This window comes from Drosophila takahashii, chromosome 3R (genome assembly GCF_030179915.1).
Source record: "Drosophila takahashii strain IR98-3 E-12201 chromosome 3R, DtakHiC1v2, whole genome shotgun sequence".
NCBI lineage: Eukaryota > Metazoa > Arthropoda > Insecta > Diptera > Drosophilidae > Drosophila > Drosophila takahashii.
Genome location: NC_091681.1, coordinates 8,357,720 through 8,375,467, shown reverse-complemented (window position 1 = coordinate 8,375,467; position 17,748 = coordinate 8,357,720). Strand labels below are relative to the sequence as shown.

The window sequence follows — 17,748 nt, the reverse complement described above, 5'->3', positions numbered from 1 at the left end:
TGGGGCTGCTATTTGCTCGATGTGTTGTTGTGGCTGCCGCTATTAAAACTGACCCAGCTCGGCGGTCAACGGCAGCCACTCAGCGGCGCCTTCGAGTGGCAAGAAGCAAAATCGCAAAAAAATGTCTGCAATTAAATGCAAGAAATGTGATTCAAGGTTTCGGAATGCAGGAAGAATATGAAATTACAGCTGACGATGATGGCAAGTCGAACCCAGAGCACTGAGCAAAAAGTATCTGTATCTGTATCAACTAAACAAATACCAAGAACGAGGGTAGAAAAGTCATCATCGAAAAAGGACGTTTTGACTGCAGTTTTTTATAATAAATAATTTTATTTATTTTTTAATAATAAAAAATTTTTTTTCAGGGATCGCAAGTAAGAGTTACTTTTTTAAAAAAATTGACAAATAAGTTTTATTTTTCAATGTATATTATAAAAGTTGACAAATAACTCTTATGCTTCAGTTTTTATTATAAAAGTTGACAAATAACTCTTATGCTTCAATTTTTATTATAAAAATCAACAAATAAGAGTTATTTGTCAGCTTTTATAATAAAATAAAGATTGAATTGAAATAACTCTTGAACTGTGGGGTACATTGGTTTAAAATTTAAATATATATAATCTACGCTTTAATAGGGGAGAGGTCTGTAGGTTGAGACGGTCTGTAAGTTGAGACACTCAATTTTCTCAAAACTTATCCACTAAAAAAATTGTTTTTTTTTTTTTGTAGTCCTTTTTAGTGACAAAACTTTTGGGGAAAACATTATATGCCAGGCTCTAGCCAGATTAAAGCTGTGAGAGTCGTGTACCATTTTTCACCAAAAAAGTTTTTGTCTACTTTTTTCAAAATTCCATTTAAAATTAATAACGTCCTTAAATTAACTTGGTAAGAGATTTAAAACATTAGTATATTAACTGTTAACTATTAAAAAAAAGAATCAGCTTAATGTGACAGTCAGAACAAAAGTTATTAATTTTTTCCCGAAACATCCCATTTTGTGTAAGTTGAGACACTTTGAGCGTGTAAGTTGAGACACCCGTTTTTCATACAAAAAGGCCTTAGGCCAACAGAGGTCGCTTTCTGCCTAGTACATTTCATTGATATTAGGGGAAAAGTGAATGTTCAAAGAGCCTTTTGATTTTAATTGTTATTTGGTCTAAGTTCTTAAAAAATGGATGGGAAATAATTTAGGACGAACTAAAATTGATTAAATTAACATAAATAAATAGTTCCTTATAGTTTGGAGTACTTTTTGTGTGAGTATTATTGACTTTTAAAAGTGCCTCAACTTACAGACCTCTTTTTCAAAATGTCGTTTTGTGGGACTTTTTAAAAAAAATTATTTTTCAGTTTTCCCTACGGAAAAAAAATATTTTTTTTTTTTTATTAATCTAAGAGACTAACCTTTCGATCAGTACCAAATGCGTAAAGTTTCATAAGTGAATGTCGAAATGGCAGATAAAAAACAAAAGGTGCTCCAACCCACAGACCTCTCCCCTACCTTTCTGTTGATATGCCATATGTCCCCAAAATATTTTTGATAATGTAACAAATATTATTATTATACAAAATATTTTGGGGACATATGGAATATCAACAGAAAGGTATAAAAGCGTAGATTATATATATATAAATTTTAAACCAATGTACCGCACAGTTCAAGAGTTATTTCAATTCAATCTGTATTTTCAATTTTTATTATAAAAGTTGACAAAGAACTCTTATTTGTTGATTTTTATAATAAAAATTGAAGTTATTTGTCAACTTTTATAATAAAAATTGAAAAATAAGATTTATTTGTCAATTTTTTTAAAAAGGTAACTCTTATTTGCGATCCCTGATTTTTATTTAGCTAAGAAAATATTATTTTTCATCTTATTTTTTGTAGAACTTTTTTTTACGTTAAAACGTGTTTTCAGCCAAATGGCTTTTTGTCTCGGACTAAATGAGCCTAGTGAGCCATATATGTAATTTGGGTAATATCGGAAAACACATTGTAGAATTTTAAACGATGCATTTTGTATTCTATATTCTAGTCGCCTTGTATAATCAAATTCAGATTAAACGACCTTTAAAAAATTAGCGAAAGAACACCGTTTAAAAGCATTGATTAAATGTAAATGTGTGCTTGCTATTTCTTGCTATTAACTAGTTTGAGTTTTAGATACTTCGAGTTTTGCAAAGTTGGGAATAGAGAAATTTCACTTATCCAACTTTTTCACTTATGACTGTCTGAAACTTAAAGAGTGTAAATACAGAGTCTGTGTGAACATTTTTTCCTGTGTTGGGCTCGAGTTCAGCCGAGTTCGGGTGAGTCGAGTTGGTTGGGCCTATGTGTTATTGAAGTGGAGGCTAGAAGAATTGCAACTGGCTGCCGACATGTCCAGACGGCGAACCAGTTTTAGAAGTGCAAAAGCAGTAGCCACAACAACTACTGGATCAACTGCAGCAAAAACAAGCGAGCTACCTTGTCAGCTATGCTTTCGCTTTCAATAGCAGTTTCGAATAGTTACTCATAGCCCAGTTAGCTATTTCTTGCTTTTGTTTCAGGAGCCGGAGCCCAGATTTCTCGGGTTCTCTTACACTCAGAAAATGAATCGCCCTGAATTTTAGAAAATCGCCTATGGATTTGCTTCACTGGCGATTTTTTTCTTTAAAATAAAAAAATTTTCTACTGGTAAAGAAAATTTTCTTCCAATTAATCAAAATTCATTAAATTCAAGAAATATTCCAGAAATATAGAAAAAAATCGCCAGTAAAGCAAATCCATAGGCGATTTTCTAAAATTTTTTTTTGAGTGTAGGGTCTAGAAACTAGTTTGCCATGCAGCTGTATTCGTGGGTCTTTTTATTCTGAGCCGAGGCGTAGCCACCCAATTGAATGCCAAATTATGCCAGAGCGTTTTGAAATTCGGCTGTCTACTGTCCAGTTTAAACTATCATAGCAATTTGCGAGTGCAAAATTAAAAAAAGTATTTGAAAAATGCAAAAATTGCATCAGATGCAGGCGGGTGATTGTGAGCGGTTTTAATTGTTGATTTTAGCAGGCCATTTGTGGGTGGGTGCGGTTGCAGTCTGAAGTCGGTTTTCAGTTGTCTGTAGTATGTAGTATGTAGTCTGTAGTCTACAAACGCCATCGCCATTGCATGTGCAACGCGGAAGAAAAGTTGTTTGGCCCGAGTCACACACTCCCTTCCCCTTTTCCCCCTTAAAACACGTGGTAAGTGCATGCCATTTGTATCTCACAGATACTCGAGCTCACAGATACCCACAGACTGAGTGATTGTGAGTGAGCTGCAATCGGTGGATAATTTTTAGTCAGGCTTATTTGGCCAAGCGGGTTCTTAGGTATTTGGCAAGTGCATTTGTAAAACGGTAATTTGTCGTCAACTCGCGTTCGTGACTGGAATCTTTCGAATCACATACAACCCGTTAGAACGGTTTCCATTTAATTATGCCTATTTGTATCTACATATATTCCCCTGCAATGTTGCTTTATTGAAATCCAACTCGGTCCGACCCAATTCGGTGGGTGTGGTGGAAAGTTAGGCCGTTAATTGCATTGGGAGGCTAGGTGTCACTCCGATATCACCTGCGAAGGTGGAGTGAATATATAGAATAAATAATGCCGGCTAAGGTTAGATGCAAATGCTTGAAAACCTAGGTTAGAGGCAAGGTCTAGGCCAGATTTTGCCAAGGAAAATTATTCGGAAAACTAATTCACACAACATTTTATACGTAAAGGAAACATAAATATTTTAATTTTTAAAGGCATAGTAGAAACATATTAAATGTTAAAAGGCTATGACTATAAACAAAATGGGCAAATATTTAATACAATTCAGAGATAAGCAGTTAAACCAAAGTAAAGTATCGTGTTCGTAATTTATGAAAAAAAACCGCACCCATCCACCAATCCAAGGAATGCCTTATTGCTTTCTATATGTAACAGAAACTTAATTTTTATAAGTTATAATGATTTAACTTGACTTTGACTGGGCTTGACGTAAGACTGGTTTGAGCTATAAACACAAGATCACTTTAATTTGAAGTACAAAATTTCTTAAGTTTAAAAAAGTTAAGGTGTTTCAAAATTTGAATGAACATTATAATGAATATGATGCTATAATGAATATGAATATATAATGAATTATAATAATATCAGTTAATTGAGAATATGTATTATTATTGATAATAATTTTGAATAATAATTATTAATATTATCTAGGGGAGTGTAGGGTAATTTGACGAGTAGGGTAATGTGACGAACTCGTCGAATCTCATATGTGACGTCACGACCAAAATTCCAAATAAATGTAGTCGTCTCCCCTTATCGTGTCGACAATGTATTTACAGTAATATTAATAAAAAGTCCTGTAATTCCTGTCCTGTGCGCAAACTAGCAAACCTATTCAATTTACTTGTGTTTCAGCAGTGCCAGAGCGAAGATGAGTGGAAAATAAAATCAGGCAAATATATGCACGTATACATGAGATCTTTATCAACAGTTTTTGGTACTTTGCGTTTTTTTCTTTTGCGCCGTTTGAGAGTGACACCGTTTTTGCTCCAAGTCTACCTTGTGGGGTATCGTGTCGAACTTTTTGTAGGGTATTGTGACGAATTTTTTTTATTCAAGAATTTTAATTGTTATCGTTGATTATTTGTAAAAAAAATATAAATATACCGGATAACATTTACTGCTGCAGTTTTATTGTTATTTTGTATATTTTTTAATAATGACGTCAGTTTAATTAAATTTAAAAAAAATTGCAATTTTTTTTTAGCAAGTTTGGGCATTATTTTATTACTTTTTTCTTTTCCGTATAGAAAGTAACTTTTCCGTAAATTATTTATAAAACAAGAAAGGAAGCTAGCTTCGGCCAGCCGAAGCTTATATACCCTTGCAGATCATTCCTATTAATTAACAAATCGCAAAAATGTTCAATTTTCTAATATTTCTCATTAATTTTCCGATCGTTCCTATGGCAGCTATATGATATAGTCGTCCGATTTTGATCAATTTAAAATTGAAATTCGGAAATATTTAAAAATAGTTTGTTTGAGTCCTTCAAGACGGCATGACACAACCAATGCATTTTTTTTGCACAGAAGGTCAAGATAATTAAGCTATAATATTAAATGTGTTTTAATAGTTCAAAAGCTACATTTAGTTATCGACGAAATTTTTTCTGTATGCCACAATTGAGAAGGGATAAGATACAGTTTTTTTTTTATATAATACACTGTGCAATAATGTGCATTTCTGCGTTAGTGATTTTTAACTTCGCGCCTAATTTCGAAAGAAAAATAATTATTTCTAAAAAAGTACTGTGTGGGGAAATTTCGCCATATGCTTAGGGTAAATTCGCACCTATTTTAAATAGATATTTTTGTATTCGACGAGCTGGCTAACGAATAGAGTACCGGCAGCAGCAACAAATATAGGACGTCAACAAAAATGGTACGCTTTACGTACGCATATTTACAAGCGTAAAATTCCCTACAATTTTCAGATGACGAAATTGCCCCAGTGGTGTGGCGATTTTACCCCCTATGTGGCGTAACTGCCCCAGTATATTGGTTTTACTTTTTAATTTTTTATAAATCATCAAGGTAAGTAAAAAAAAATGGGGATGTCACATTTTAAAGCTTGGTGCTAACCGCATTAAACAATAAAAATAGAAATATGATAACGTGTCTCAAGATGGACAAAAAATAGTTTTGAAAAAATGCTGACGAAATTGCCCCACTGTCCCCTACTTATAATATGTTAGATTCTATTTAATTAGTTACTGTGCATTGAAAGAGAAAAAAACATTGAAAATTTTTGCAATTATTTTAAGTAAACACCATGTCATCAGGTTTAATCAGTGTTATTTGGTGACCTCAGCTCTGGACCCATGAAATAACAGACCATCTTGCACTTAATCCATCATTTTAGCAACAAGATAATTATTTAACAAACGTTAACTTAGCTCGCAGGCCCGACAATTGTCATGAGTGTTTGCTCACCTTGTCTTCCGTTAATTTTTATGTCACTTAGCTTATGGCGGCCTATGGCGGTGTTTTTACATAAGCCAATTTCATTGACCAACCCCGCGGACTGAAAAGCCGCGGGTCAGTGGAAAACTGCGGCCGGCAGTGCAGCGGCCAAGCGTTTTATCGAAACGTCACGCCGTGATTTCAGTATATCGAACAATAGCATTTCTTATTTCTCATTTCACAGCTTACAATTTTCATTTATTAACTAATTTCGGATTTATATAATCCGAGTGGCAGGCTTGGTCTCGACCGATTACACGCAACCACAGGCCGAGGTCAATGATCAGTGAAATTCACTTTCAAAATCGAAATCCGTTGAAAAGTGCTTACTTACAAAGTCAATGTTTCTCTCAGGGCGGAAGCCAAAGTGATTTCGTCGGAGATTAATTTGTCAGATCAAAAACTGAAGTTGAGTGGAAGAGCTTTTAGGGTGTTCCCCAATCGGTCACAGCCACCGCCCAAAATCCCAAGACGCAAGACTCAAGACCCAAAACCCATCAACCCATCATCATCATCATTGGCAGCACACACCTTCATTAGGCGGGCTGCATTTTACCACACTTGAAATCGCAACACAATGAATAAATCTGCATAATTAATTCCCACCTAAGATGCTGAGTTAATGAGTTGGGTGTTTTGCACCGAATTGAAGGCAACAAACACGCACAGGTTGTTGACTTCTTCAATGCTTCGCCAGCTCACTTTCGATTTCGATTGCGGTACGGTTTTCGGTCCAGCTTGGACACACATAAAATCCACACGCCGCCTAGATGTATTTTTACCCTGTAGTTCGCCGGGACTGGTCCCGAACTAGCGAAATCGCCATACACCGGGGGCTTAGGACTAACTCCCGTTCATACCACCCGCAATGTAAATTTCTATCCACTTTTACCACGGCATGTCCTAGGCGGTGGTCATATGGCGAAGTTCTGCATTACCTTTCGCCACAAAAGGGACCGATAGGTGGTCCCATATTATACCCCTTTTCGCCACAAAAGGGGCCACCTATCGGACCACCTATCGGTCCCTTTTGTGGCGAAAAGGGGTATTAAATGGGACCACCTATCGGTCCCTTTTGTGGCCAAAAGGGGTATGAAATGGGGTTGGTGTTTTCAATACCAAAAAAGCTGGATGCTATGAAACTTCCCAAGAAAAAATACTTTTTGTTAAATTAATTTATTGTATTATAAGTAGACAATTTTTCTATTTATTTAATTTATATTTATTGAACAAATTCCTCTGCTGACACGTTTTTGTTGAGTTCCTCATTGTTGTTATTATTTGATTTGAATTTATTTTTAAAAAATCGTTTCTTTTGCAATTGAATTGCCTTGGGAATCAATATTTCTGCATTACCAGATTCTGAAACAATATCTAAAAAAAAATAAGATTTTAGTGTTTTAAAATAAAATGAGAACAGAAACTAACTTCGGCAAGCCAAAGTTTTAATACCCTTGCAGCTTTCAGGTATAAAATTGTGACTAGAAAAGCATAAATATAAAATAAGAATAACCAACAGTTCAATGTAGATTTATTTCTCGCTTTTGAAACTTGAACCGACAGACAGACGGACATGGTTAAATGGATTTACTTTATAGGTTTGAAAAGGTCTCCTTTACTGCGTAACAAACTTCTGGACTAAATTATAATTCCCTCTGCATGGGTTTAAATATATATTTTTCGATTTTGTTATACAAGCCTCTTTACATCAAACCATGTTTTAAAAGTGAAAAGCAGAAAAAGACAGAAAGAAATAGGATTAAAGACAGATGGCATTCTAAGTAAATAGATTGAAATTGAATCAAGAAACTAAGTGTATTATAAAAAATACAGTTATAAAAATAACCTACCGTGAAGTGCACCATAGAAATGTGTAAAGGAGTTTACGGCTTTTTTTTCCAGACAGGCCCCTAACATTAAATCCCACAACAAACTCATCTGTGAGAACCCTCCGCAAGTTTTTTAAACCCCCTTCTGGCAGCAACAACGATCTCATGGCTTTAATCTAAAAAGGAAGAAAATTTCACTAAAATATTTATATCAAAGAAAAAAGACTTACGTAGGAGTCCTTTGCACCACTATTTCTCCTTCTCCTCTTTAACAAATCGACGAATGTGCCTGTTGCTGTTCATGGCTAAATATCACACATTATTAGGTATTTCACTTGCACAACTCATGGTGTTACTCACCTGTTGACGACACTTCAGATCACAACAAAATATAACACTTTAAATGTACAATAAGACAAATTAAATACAATGTTTACAAAATTTGGCGCAAACGTTGGGTTAGTGATGGTAGCGGGGTTGGGTAGTTATGGCAATCCGTTACGATTAATATTGCGACTACCGATATCGTATAATCGATGGCAATAAAAACATTCGCTAATATTATTTTTGTTTAGTTCTATGTATATAAAATTAGGTACTTATATATTTATTTTATATATCTAAGCACCAATAAAATCCGCTTGTTATGGAAGGAAAGAAAACGTTTTGCTACTGAACCACCGCTATTGTTAAAAATATTGCTGCAGCTAAATTGCTCATTATTAAATATAAATAATATAAAAAGAAATAAAATTCTATCATTTATTATTTTATTTTATCTCATTATTAAGTTTTTATTTTATTATTTTAACTTTTTTTAAATTTGTTTTTTATATAAACAAAATAAAGTTGTATTCGTTATTAAAATCATTATATAGTTGTCAAAAATTTCATTTTACAATTTTTTTAACTCATATAGAAGTGTTCACATAGAAGTGTTCCCTCTCCGATAACTCTTTTGCTCTTGTAAAAAATACACACGCCACCTATTGACCCTTAAGGGACCACTGGGTGGTCGATCCCTTTTCTACCCCGAAAGTGCCACCGGCCCCCTTGAGAACTACAGGGTAATTATGGCCATTTCACGTGGCACTAACACTGGCACCCTCGGCAACCGAGATCCCAAATAATACCAAAAAGCTGAAGAGCTGTAAAGCAGGAAAGCAGAAGCAACCCCGTTAAGCGGAGATTTGATTTGCATGCGAAATGTGCCGAAAAATGGCACAACCCTGATGTATTTTTAATTATATTTGCCAGGCCCAATTTGTAAATGTCATTAAACGCAGCTGGCCTGCATTTAGTGGCAAGTTCAGTTCCCAACGGAGCCAAGGACAAGCCCATTGTTATCGCCCGGACATCTCTGAGTTTCTCCCTTTATCAAAAGGCCGGTTAATGTATTGAACACGATTCGAATCGGATCGAATTCGATTTTCGTTTTAGTTTCAGTGTCAGTTTCAGATTCAGTTTCAATTTCAGTCTCAGCTTGGGTTTTCGGTTTCTTTCTCACCATAAAACACTGTTGCCAAAAAGAAGACAACGCAAAACGAATGAACGCACCCCGGCAGAAACTGGGTTATAACCTTGAAATCTCGCAGACAAAAGATACGCTTTTAAATTGCAGCTCCTCTATAAATTCAGCGGACTTCGGCGGGGAAGAAAGCCGAATTAATGCGACAGGTCGCAGCCCTGCCAACAATTTATTCAAAATCAATTCAAATCTATGCTGAGCTGAGCTTAGCTCAATGAAAATGCTAAACACCGACTCGGAATCGTTTTGAAATCGCACACCGAGTGTTGCCAAAGTTGCAGGCGGCTGCATTTCGAATTGCCAAAGGTCAGGCCCCAGTGCATGCCATCTTCCCCACCGGACAGTCCAGTTTACTGCCGCCGGTGGTGCTGATTTCTGTACTAAAGACTAAAGATCGGCGGTGCTGTGCTGCCGCTGTGTCGTCATCGTTGTCATCACGGTTGCCCCACCAAAAGCCGTTTGGCAACCACTGGCGGCGGGGAAAAAAACAATTAACTATATAACGAAAATTTGTTCAAATTGTGACTGTGCGAGAGTGAAAGAAGAGAGGAAATCGAAAACTGGATTTATAATTTTACGGCCAAACACGCAAGAAAACGAGCCAAGGTCATTGCGAAGAAATTGTGAGGGAAACGTCCACAGAAACAAAAGTTTCCTATAAAGCCAGCTGATGATGAAATAAAAATTTCCCAGTAAATTAAGAAAGTAAATTATATCATATCGTTCTAAAGTTATCTTTAGGGGAGAGATCTAAATTTGCACCATGCACAAAGAATATGCAAAAAAAAATGTTCAATATTTTTTAAAATTTAGTAAATAGAGAAAATCATTAATTGTTTTTCTAGTAAAATAATGTACAATGTACACTGTACATGTACACTGTACATTGTACCTATATACAAAAAAAATTGTTTATATAATAAAGAAAAGCAAAATGACATTTGAAAGACTCGAAAAAACATTCAAGCCGAGCTCCGAAAAATCTCATATTCTTAATATATTACTCATCAAAAGTGCTACTGAAAATAAGTAAATAGTTCTTATTTAAGTTTTTCCCTGTGTCTTGGATTCGTGGAAGTGGAAGTTTCGCGCTTGTTTTTGTTGACTGTTTGGCCGATCTGGCAGAACCACTTTGGAGTTATTTGCTGTTTTGCCCACTTGCAATTGCGTCGATGAAGATCTCTACATCGGACTGGGATGATGCGACGTGTTTTGTTAAACATGTTTTGCTCACTGACAGAGCCCGATACCCAAAACCCGAATCCGGTTGCTTAAAAATGCGTAAAGTGGGACGATGTCGCTCCTTTACAAGCCGGCCGACCAGAAAAGACATTATTAAAAGCCCGACAAGTGGCCGGGCAAAATGCCAAAACAAAAACACAAAATCAATTAACGGCATTCAATAGCAGCACAATCCCAGTGATGGTTTTGTGTGGCCCCGTTGGCAGGTGTTGATCAATAAAAGTGCAACTGGGCAGCTGGCCCATTGCCATCGATCTGCGATCCACGGACCGTTGCGTAATCTTTACTGAAGTTCTTTGCGCAATCGAATCCGAAAGCTTGACCAAGTCTCCTTGATTAGGGCGTTCTTATCAGCGGATTATTGGGCAGCCAAGTATCAGTTTGAACTTGAGACGAAAATGGGGTTATCAATTACGAGGGAAGCACACTAGGGAAAAAAAATGAAATTTAAAAAAACACTGATTATATTTTTATAAATTTTTTAAACTTGTTTCAAATCAAAACATACAACTATTTATTTTTTCACGAAAGAGGTCTTTATAAGCCTTATCCGTATACCACACATAACATTTGCCTTATTGCCGTTGGAATGGAAATTACTGATTAGTTAGCTAAGTAGACCTGGAACAGAGAAAACAAGTTCGTTTAATTACCAAACCTGATAATTTAACATAAAACTAAAATTGAAGAATACCATCTTGTTCCTAGTGCCTCCTCCTGTGCCAAAACATTCCATGTTTAAACTTTGTTTTTATTTCGCCCTTCAATACTTAAATTCGCTTCTTTTTTCAGTACATTTTATTTTTCCAACTATGAATTAATATTTTTTTTAGTGTTATTAACAAACGGCATCGAGGTGGTTGGTCATTTTTTTGCCTGAGTTTCGCTATTTAATCTAGTATAGAACGTGTAAGAAACTACTAGAAAAAGTAAAGAATTTGAAAGGCATGGAAATGAGGACTGGATTATTTTTGGCAATATTTCTGTGGCTTTCTGTGGTGAGCTAAGAGTGTCTGTGGCTAAAGAGTAGGAAATCGCACTTCAATACACATATTACATGATTGTTAGAATGATAGCCTGGCCTTACTGCCGCACGAGGGCGAGACCATCGAGAAGTGCATTCTGAGCTATGGTGGACTTACTGCGGAGACTGCGGAGCGACTCGAACGATTCAAGGAATGGTCGGAGGACTACGAGGAAATTCCCTGCTTCACGCGGTGCTACTTGGCTGAAATGTTCAACTTCTACAACAATAGTACGGGTTTCAATAAGGCCGGAGTTGTGAAAGCCTTTGGAAATCCCGTCTACAATGCGTGTCAGAAGAAATTGGAGCTGCCAGGTGGATCCAGTGTGAGCACCTGCCAACATGCCTACGAGGGCTTTCACTGCATCACTAATGTGAGTAGAAGCTGACTAAATGCTAGTCCATAGATAGAATCAGTTGCTAGAAGGCAGCCTCGAAATTGCTTTATTTTCCAAATTCCTGGTTCTACTATTTAATACATAATAAAGAGTTAAAATGTGTTAATACAGATGTATAAGTGTAAGCATTCTCTACATTCCATCCTTCGACGTAAAATTGTCTTATTTATCTTAAAAGCTTGCTGAAAGACGCCTATACACACAAAAAAAAACTTCGTAAAATCAACTGTTATAATTGTCAATCAGTCCCCAACCACACAAAATAGTCAATTCTACTAAGTAAATAGTTACTTTCACAACAACAAATGCACACAATTAGCAAGGACACACACCTATATCCTTCACAAAATTGACAATTTTTTGTGGTTGGGGTCTTTTTGACAATTTTTTTTGTGTAGAACTCTGTCACATATTTTAAGACACATATTTTTCCTTGTATTTTTTTAAAGTCTGTTCACCGCTGAAAATTGGTTGTGAATAGGTACGCACACAAAAAAAATTGCTTAGTAAAATTGACCAACAAAGATAGTTACGTAACTATTAAAATAGTTACGTGTATTTTGTTTTTGCTTTGGGTTTGTGTCTTTGCTAATTGTGTGTATTTTGTTGTTGTGAAATGACTATTTACTTAGTAGAATTGACAATTTTGCTGGTTGGGGCCTGTTTGACAATTATTACAGTTGATTTTACCAAGTTTTTTTTTTTGTGTGCAGGTGAACAAATTACTTAAATGGCTTATAAGCTTTATTTGACTTAAATTGGGATTTAAATTGTTGACATAGGTATCAACAAATTGAGTATAGACTCTCGAAATCAAAACATTAACATTAAATGATCAATAAAATACACATTCATATGTCATTATTAATCGACTGGTTGATTCTTTTTAGATGGAGAACCACCCATTCACGGTGATCGACAACATGGCGAACACCTCTCTGTTCGCCAGAAACGCCATGAAGGAGTGCCTGCAGCATGTGGAGCAGGATAAGTGGAAGAGCTTCACTGCCTACGCCGACTATCCCGTCACTGAACCGATTCCCTGCTACTCCCGGTGCTTTCTCGACAAGCTGCATCTTTTCGATGAGAAAACGCGGCTCTGGAAAGTGGGGGCCATGAGGCAACATTTGGGCGTTCCAGCCAGAGGAGCAGTCATCAGGTCGTGCCACCTGCAGCGTGGCAAGGACCGATGTGCCACCTACTACAAGCAGTTCACCTGCCACGCCCTGGCCTAAGCAATCGCCTTTTTAAAAATTAAACAAATGGTTGTTTAAATAAATGTAATACATTCCAAATTAATTTGATCATATACATGTCCGAAAATAAAAGGTTTTGCGTTTTTAAATAATTTTGGGCTAAAATTCCAGGACACTAATACCATCAAGACTGCGCCTTAGGCTCCTCCGCCAGCTCGTTTCCATTTACTCGTTCCCAGCACTTGTACTCGTCGTACATCCAGGAGCACTTGTTCACCGCCTCCTGTCGCACTTTCTCGCTTAGGCGGCAGCCACTGTAGTCCGCCCTGAGGGACTGATCCTCCTTTGCGGAGGGGCCGAATGCCTGCAGCCAGTTGTCCAGTCGCCAGTTGCCAGCGGAATCATAGAAGCTCATGGCATCGGCGAAGCACTGGAAGAGGCACGTGATGGGTTCCTTGGCCTTCAGCTTACTGTACTGCAGCAGCTCCACGTTGGTGGCGTTCAGCTGGCGGGAACACCGCAGGAGGGTGCTCAAGCTGGTGCCCGCGTGCATCTCGGCCTGCTTGAGGCACCTGAGTCCCCGGTAGGCGAAACTGCAGCCGTCGGAGGCCACCCGTCGCAACTCGAACCTGCAGTAGTTGTAGATATCTGCGCCCAGGTCATCGGTCAGCCGCTTAAGCTTCCACTTGTTGGCCTCGCTGTCGAACCAGCCCTTCTCCCTGGCCAAGCAGCGCATCAGGCAGGGCACCTCCTCCCGCGTCCACGACGGATACCGCTCCAGCTTCTGAAGGTCACCGGCGATGTTATCCGGCGAGCTCAGCTCCCGCAGGCACTTCTCCAGCGTCTGGGCATCGCCAGACAGATCAGCCAGAACCTAAAAAGTACAAAGTGTATTATGTAAAATAAAGTTCAGAAGCGGTTGAACCGTTTAGAACTGCCGATGAAAACAAGCTTTCAAAATGTGATTTCGAGAGAACGCACTTAAACATGTCACACACATCTGTGTGCTCCATAGAGCATTTTAAAAGGTGTTCAAAGGTGTATATCCGCCAAAAATTGACGAACTTCCATTCTGTTTTAACATTTTGCTTAAGACTAGAAAAAACCCGCCCCCTGGGAAGTTTTTTTTTTATTTTAAATATTTTATTTATTTTAGTTATTAACTAAAAAGACGGACATAGCTAGATCGACTCGTCTAGTCATGCTGATCAAGAATATATATACTTTATAGGGTCGGAAACGTCTCCTTCACTGCGTTGCAAACTTCTGACTGAAATCATAATACCCTCTGCAAGGGTATACAAATTAATATCTTTGTTGATTTTTATTACATTCTCTTCTACTCTGGGATATGTCTATTTTTAAATATTTTCGAATTTCGATTTTAATTTTAAAAAGATCGAACTACTATATCATATAGCTGCCATAGAAACGATCGAAAAACAAGAGAGAACGCTATAGTCGGGTGCCCCGACTATCAGATACCCGTTACTCAGCTAAAGGGAGTGCGAAGGAGATGGAGATAAAAACTTTGATCCACTGTAACTTGTTAACTCCAACATAACAAATTTCTTCTACATTTCGATAGGTACTGATAAACACCATAAAACTGCATTTTTACTTTTCCGAAATATTGAAATTTTAAAAATCGTATATAAGCGATTGTAGGCATTAGAGGGGGCGTGGCACCCTTTTGAAACAAACTTGCACTGCGTAGGAACTGCATGCAAAATGTAAATCTTCTAGCTTTTATAGTTTCCGAGATCTCAGCGTTCATACGGACAGACAGACGGACAGACAGACAGACGGACATGGCTATATCGACTCGGCTAGTGACCCTGATCAAGAATATATATACTTTATAGGTTCGGAAATGCTTCCTTCTAGCTGTTACATACTTTTGCACGAATACAATATACCCTTTTACTCTACGAGTAACGGGTATAATTAATGTGAAATAATAGGAAATTTAACATTTTGCCGATTTGTAAATTAATAAAATGATCTGCAAGGGTATATAAGCTACTTTATTATCCTTATATCACTGACACATGTCATATTATATCTCTTGAAAATAAGGAAGCTACTTTCACCGACACAATCTTTTTAATGACGAGCTCACTGGCAACAGAAACAAAGTGTTCAATTGATAAGAATGTTTGTCTAAATAATCGGTTCATTTTTATGATGAAATATTTTTTCAAGTGAATTTGCCATTAAAATAGCAACAAGTATTAATTTATAGATTATTGATATTCTTCGTTTTTCTGATTCTTAGGCATTAAGCGCTATATGCAAAATACAAGTAATGCTGGATTCTGTTCTTACCTTAAAATTTTTTAGAAGAAACCGTTAAATAACTGGTAATTAGAAGCGTTTTTAACCTAATATTCTCGATCAGGCTAATTTCCCAAGACGATCTAGCCATGTCAGTCTGTCTGTCAGTCCGTCAATGAGTAAAGAACGAAAATCACAATTGTTTAATTTTTGAATTTTATGGAATTTTTTTGAATTTACTAGTGCCAAGTTCGCTTGAGATTTATACGATGCATTCTGAGTCGCCTCACCTTGCTGGAGACCAGGAACAGACTAAGTAAAATAATCCACAGGGAACTCATCTCTCTGCGGGCAATGCACAAACTGAACTAGCATCGAAAACATCCGCCCGGTCGAAGTCAACGATGCAGCAGAGTGGAGGTTATCAGCGAGTCGTGATTACGCCGGCGGGTTCAACGAATTCTAGAACGCCAGTTCATCCGCCGGAGAGTGAACGTAGATGCACAGAATAGAATCGATAGCGCGTGGCCCGATCGCCTTGGTCTAGGTCAGTTTTACTCGGACTTTGAAAATGTAGCCTGACTTTGGTTTTAATAAATCTGACTAAGCCTGGGAAAAGTATAACAAACAACGCAATTAAAGCTCGGAGGCTGTGAAACCTTGTTTGCTATGCAATTAGTGAAAATGCTAACTTGTTATCTTCTAAAAATAAACGAAACAGTTATTCAAATACAAAAATGTTGTAAACTTGTATTCTTATTATATTCTTATTATACCCGTTACTCGTAGAGTAAAAGGGTATATTGTATTCGTGCAAAAGTATGTAACAGCTAGAAGGAAGTCGGAAACGCCCCATAAAGTATATATATTCTTGATCAGGGGCACTAGCCGAGTCGATCTAGCCATGTCCGTCTGTCCGTCCGTATGAACGCTGAGATCTCAGAAACTACAAAAGCTAGAAGGTTGAGATTTCCCACACATATTCTTGGGCCTCCTACTCAGCGCAAGTTTATTTCAACCCCCTCTAACGCCCACAATCGCCCACTAACGATTTTGAAATGTGTCCTGCGCCCACATCTTTAAAGATTTTCGAGAAGTATAAATGCAATTTTGTTGTGTATATTTATACCTATCGAAATGTAGAAGACATTTTTCAAATCGGACTATTCATTAAAAAGTTATACGCAATCAAAATTTATGTATCTATCTCACTCGCACTCTCTTTAGCTGAGGTTCGAATATTAAATAGTCGGGACACCAACCCGAGTCAGCGTTCGCACTCCCTTTAGCTATGTTACGGGTATTAGATAGATACAGGGGTGGTCAAAAGTATTTTCACAAATGTTAATGTTAACTGTACTTATATCTTGAACTTATAATATAAACTTTTGGCACCTATAAAAAGAGCACTTCAATTCCGTTTAAATGACACAAAAATGTTCTTAGCCCATTAGGACCCCTTTGAAAAGTGAGCAAATTTTGCGAAAGTCAAATTTTTACCTTTTTTTCTGGGGCCTAAAACAAAAATGTTTTGATGCAAAGTTGTTCCCCAATCAAAACCCATTAGGACCCCTTTGAAAAGTGAGCAAATTTTGCGAAAGTCAAATTTTTACCTTTTTTTCTGGGGCCTAAAACAAAAATGTTTTGATGCAAAGTTGTTCCCCAATCAAAACTAATTATACCTGCAAAAAAAAATTTTTCAAAATATTTTTCCTTGTATTTTTTATGATTTTTTGAATGGAGACCTCTCAGTAAAATTTTGTATGAAACGGAAGAAAAAGCGGCAAAAATAGCTGTTTTTTAAAAAAATCATAAAAAATACAAAGAAAAATATTTTGAAAAAATTTTTTTTCAGTTATTATTAATTTTGATTGGGGAACAACTTAGCATTTAAGCCCCAGGAAAAAAGTTGAAAATTTGACTTTCGAAAAAAAATGATCTAATTTGCCCACTTTTCAAAGGGTGCTTAATGGGTTAAGAAAATTTTTGTGTCATTTAAACGGAATTGAAGTGCTCTTTCCATAGGTGCCAAAATGTTTATATTATAAGTTCAAAATATGAGTACAGTTAACATTCAAATTTGTGAAAATACTTTTGACTACACTCATAGAAATTTTTACCCTAAATCGCCCTAAAAAACTGACTTTTCGCCCGTGGATTTAGAAAATCGCCCATAAATCGTATCCGCTGGCGATTCGCCCGTGTAT

General features: G+C 36.8%; 2 protein-coding genes and 3 long non-coding RNA genes across 5 annotated transcripts in view; 2 read left to right on the top strand and 3 right to left on the bottom strand.

Moving 5' to 3' along the window:
* Nucleotides 1–7,230: 7,230 nt before the first annotated feature.
* Nucleotides 7,231–8,681, bottom strand: LOC138913574 (uncharacterized). Its single transcript, XR_011419355.1, has 4 exons — nucleotides 8,237–8,681; nucleotides 8,107–8,181; nucleotides 7,898–8,052; nucleotides 7,231–7,421 (listed from the first exon to the last, which is right to left on the bottom strand). It is a non-coding gene; the product is annotated as an uncharacterized lncRNA (long non-coding RNA).
* Nucleotides 7,804–17,748, top strand: part of LOC138913575 (uncharacterized) — a 137,450-nt gene continuing 127,505 nt past the window's right edge. Inside the window, exon 1 of the long non-coding RNA XR_011419358.1 lies at nucleotides 7,804–7,828. This is a non-coding gene — a long non-coding RNA (uncharacterized lncRNA). The remainder of the gene's footprint in view (nucleotides 7,829–17,748) is intronic.
* Nucleotides 10,369–11,479, bottom strand: LOC138913576 (uncharacterized). Its single transcript, XR_011419359.1, has 3 exons — nucleotides 11,341–11,479; nucleotides 11,155–11,267; nucleotides 10,369–11,073 (listed from the first exon to the last, which is right to left on the bottom strand). It is a non-coding gene; the product is annotated as an uncharacterized lncRNA (long non-coding RNA).
* On the top strand, nucleotides 11,505–13,416 carry Obp83cd (Odorant-binding protein 83cd). The gene is made up of 3 exons (XM_017137997.3): nucleotides 11,505–11,644; nucleotides 11,715–12,044; nucleotides 12,959–13,416. The coding sequence occupies exons 1-3, from the start codon at nucleotides 11,594–11,596 to the stop codon at nucleotides 13,301–13,303; spliced, it is 726 nt and encodes a 241-aa protein (XP_016993486.1). The 5' UTR covers nucleotides 11,505–11,593; the 3' UTR covers nucleotides 13,304–13,416.
* On the bottom strand, nucleotides 13,335–15,944 carry Obp83ef (Odorant-binding protein 83ef). The gene is made up of 2 exons (XM_070217575.1): nucleotides 15,832–15,944; nucleotides 13,335–14,138 (listed from the first exon to the last, which is right to left on the bottom strand). The coding sequence occupies exons 1-2, from the start codon at nucleotides 15,880–15,882 to the stop codon at nucleotides 13,449–13,451; spliced, it is 741 nt and encodes a 246-aa protein (XP_070073676.1). The 5' UTR covers nucleotides 15,883–15,944; the 3' UTR covers nucleotides 13,335–13,448.

What these genes read in the sequence shown, in the direction of transcription:
- Obp83cd (XM_017137997.3), top strand. Translation starts at nt 11,594, where the DNA reads ATGGAAATGAGGACTGGATTATTTTTGGCAATATTTCTGTGGCTTTCT. An exon ending in TATTTCTGTGGCTTTCTGTG is followed by an intron (nt 11,645 to 11,714) that starts GTGAGCTAAGAG and finishes CATGATTGTTAG; the next exon opens with AATGATAGCCTGGCCTTACT. An exon ending in GCTTTCACTGCATCACTAAT is followed by an intron (nt 12,045 to 12,958) that starts GTGAGTAGAAGC and finishes GATTCTTTTTAG; the next exon opens with ATGGAGAACCACCCATTCAC.
- Obp83ef (XM_070217575.1), bottom strand. Translation starts at nt 15,882, where the DNA reads ATGAGTTCCCTGTGGATTATTTTACTTAGTCTGTTCCTGGTCTCCAGC. An exon ending in TGTTCCTGGTCTCCAGCAAG is followed by an intron (nt 14,139 to 15,831) that starts GTGAGGCGACTC and finishes TGTACTTTTTAG; the next exon opens with GTTCTGGCTGATCTGTCTGG.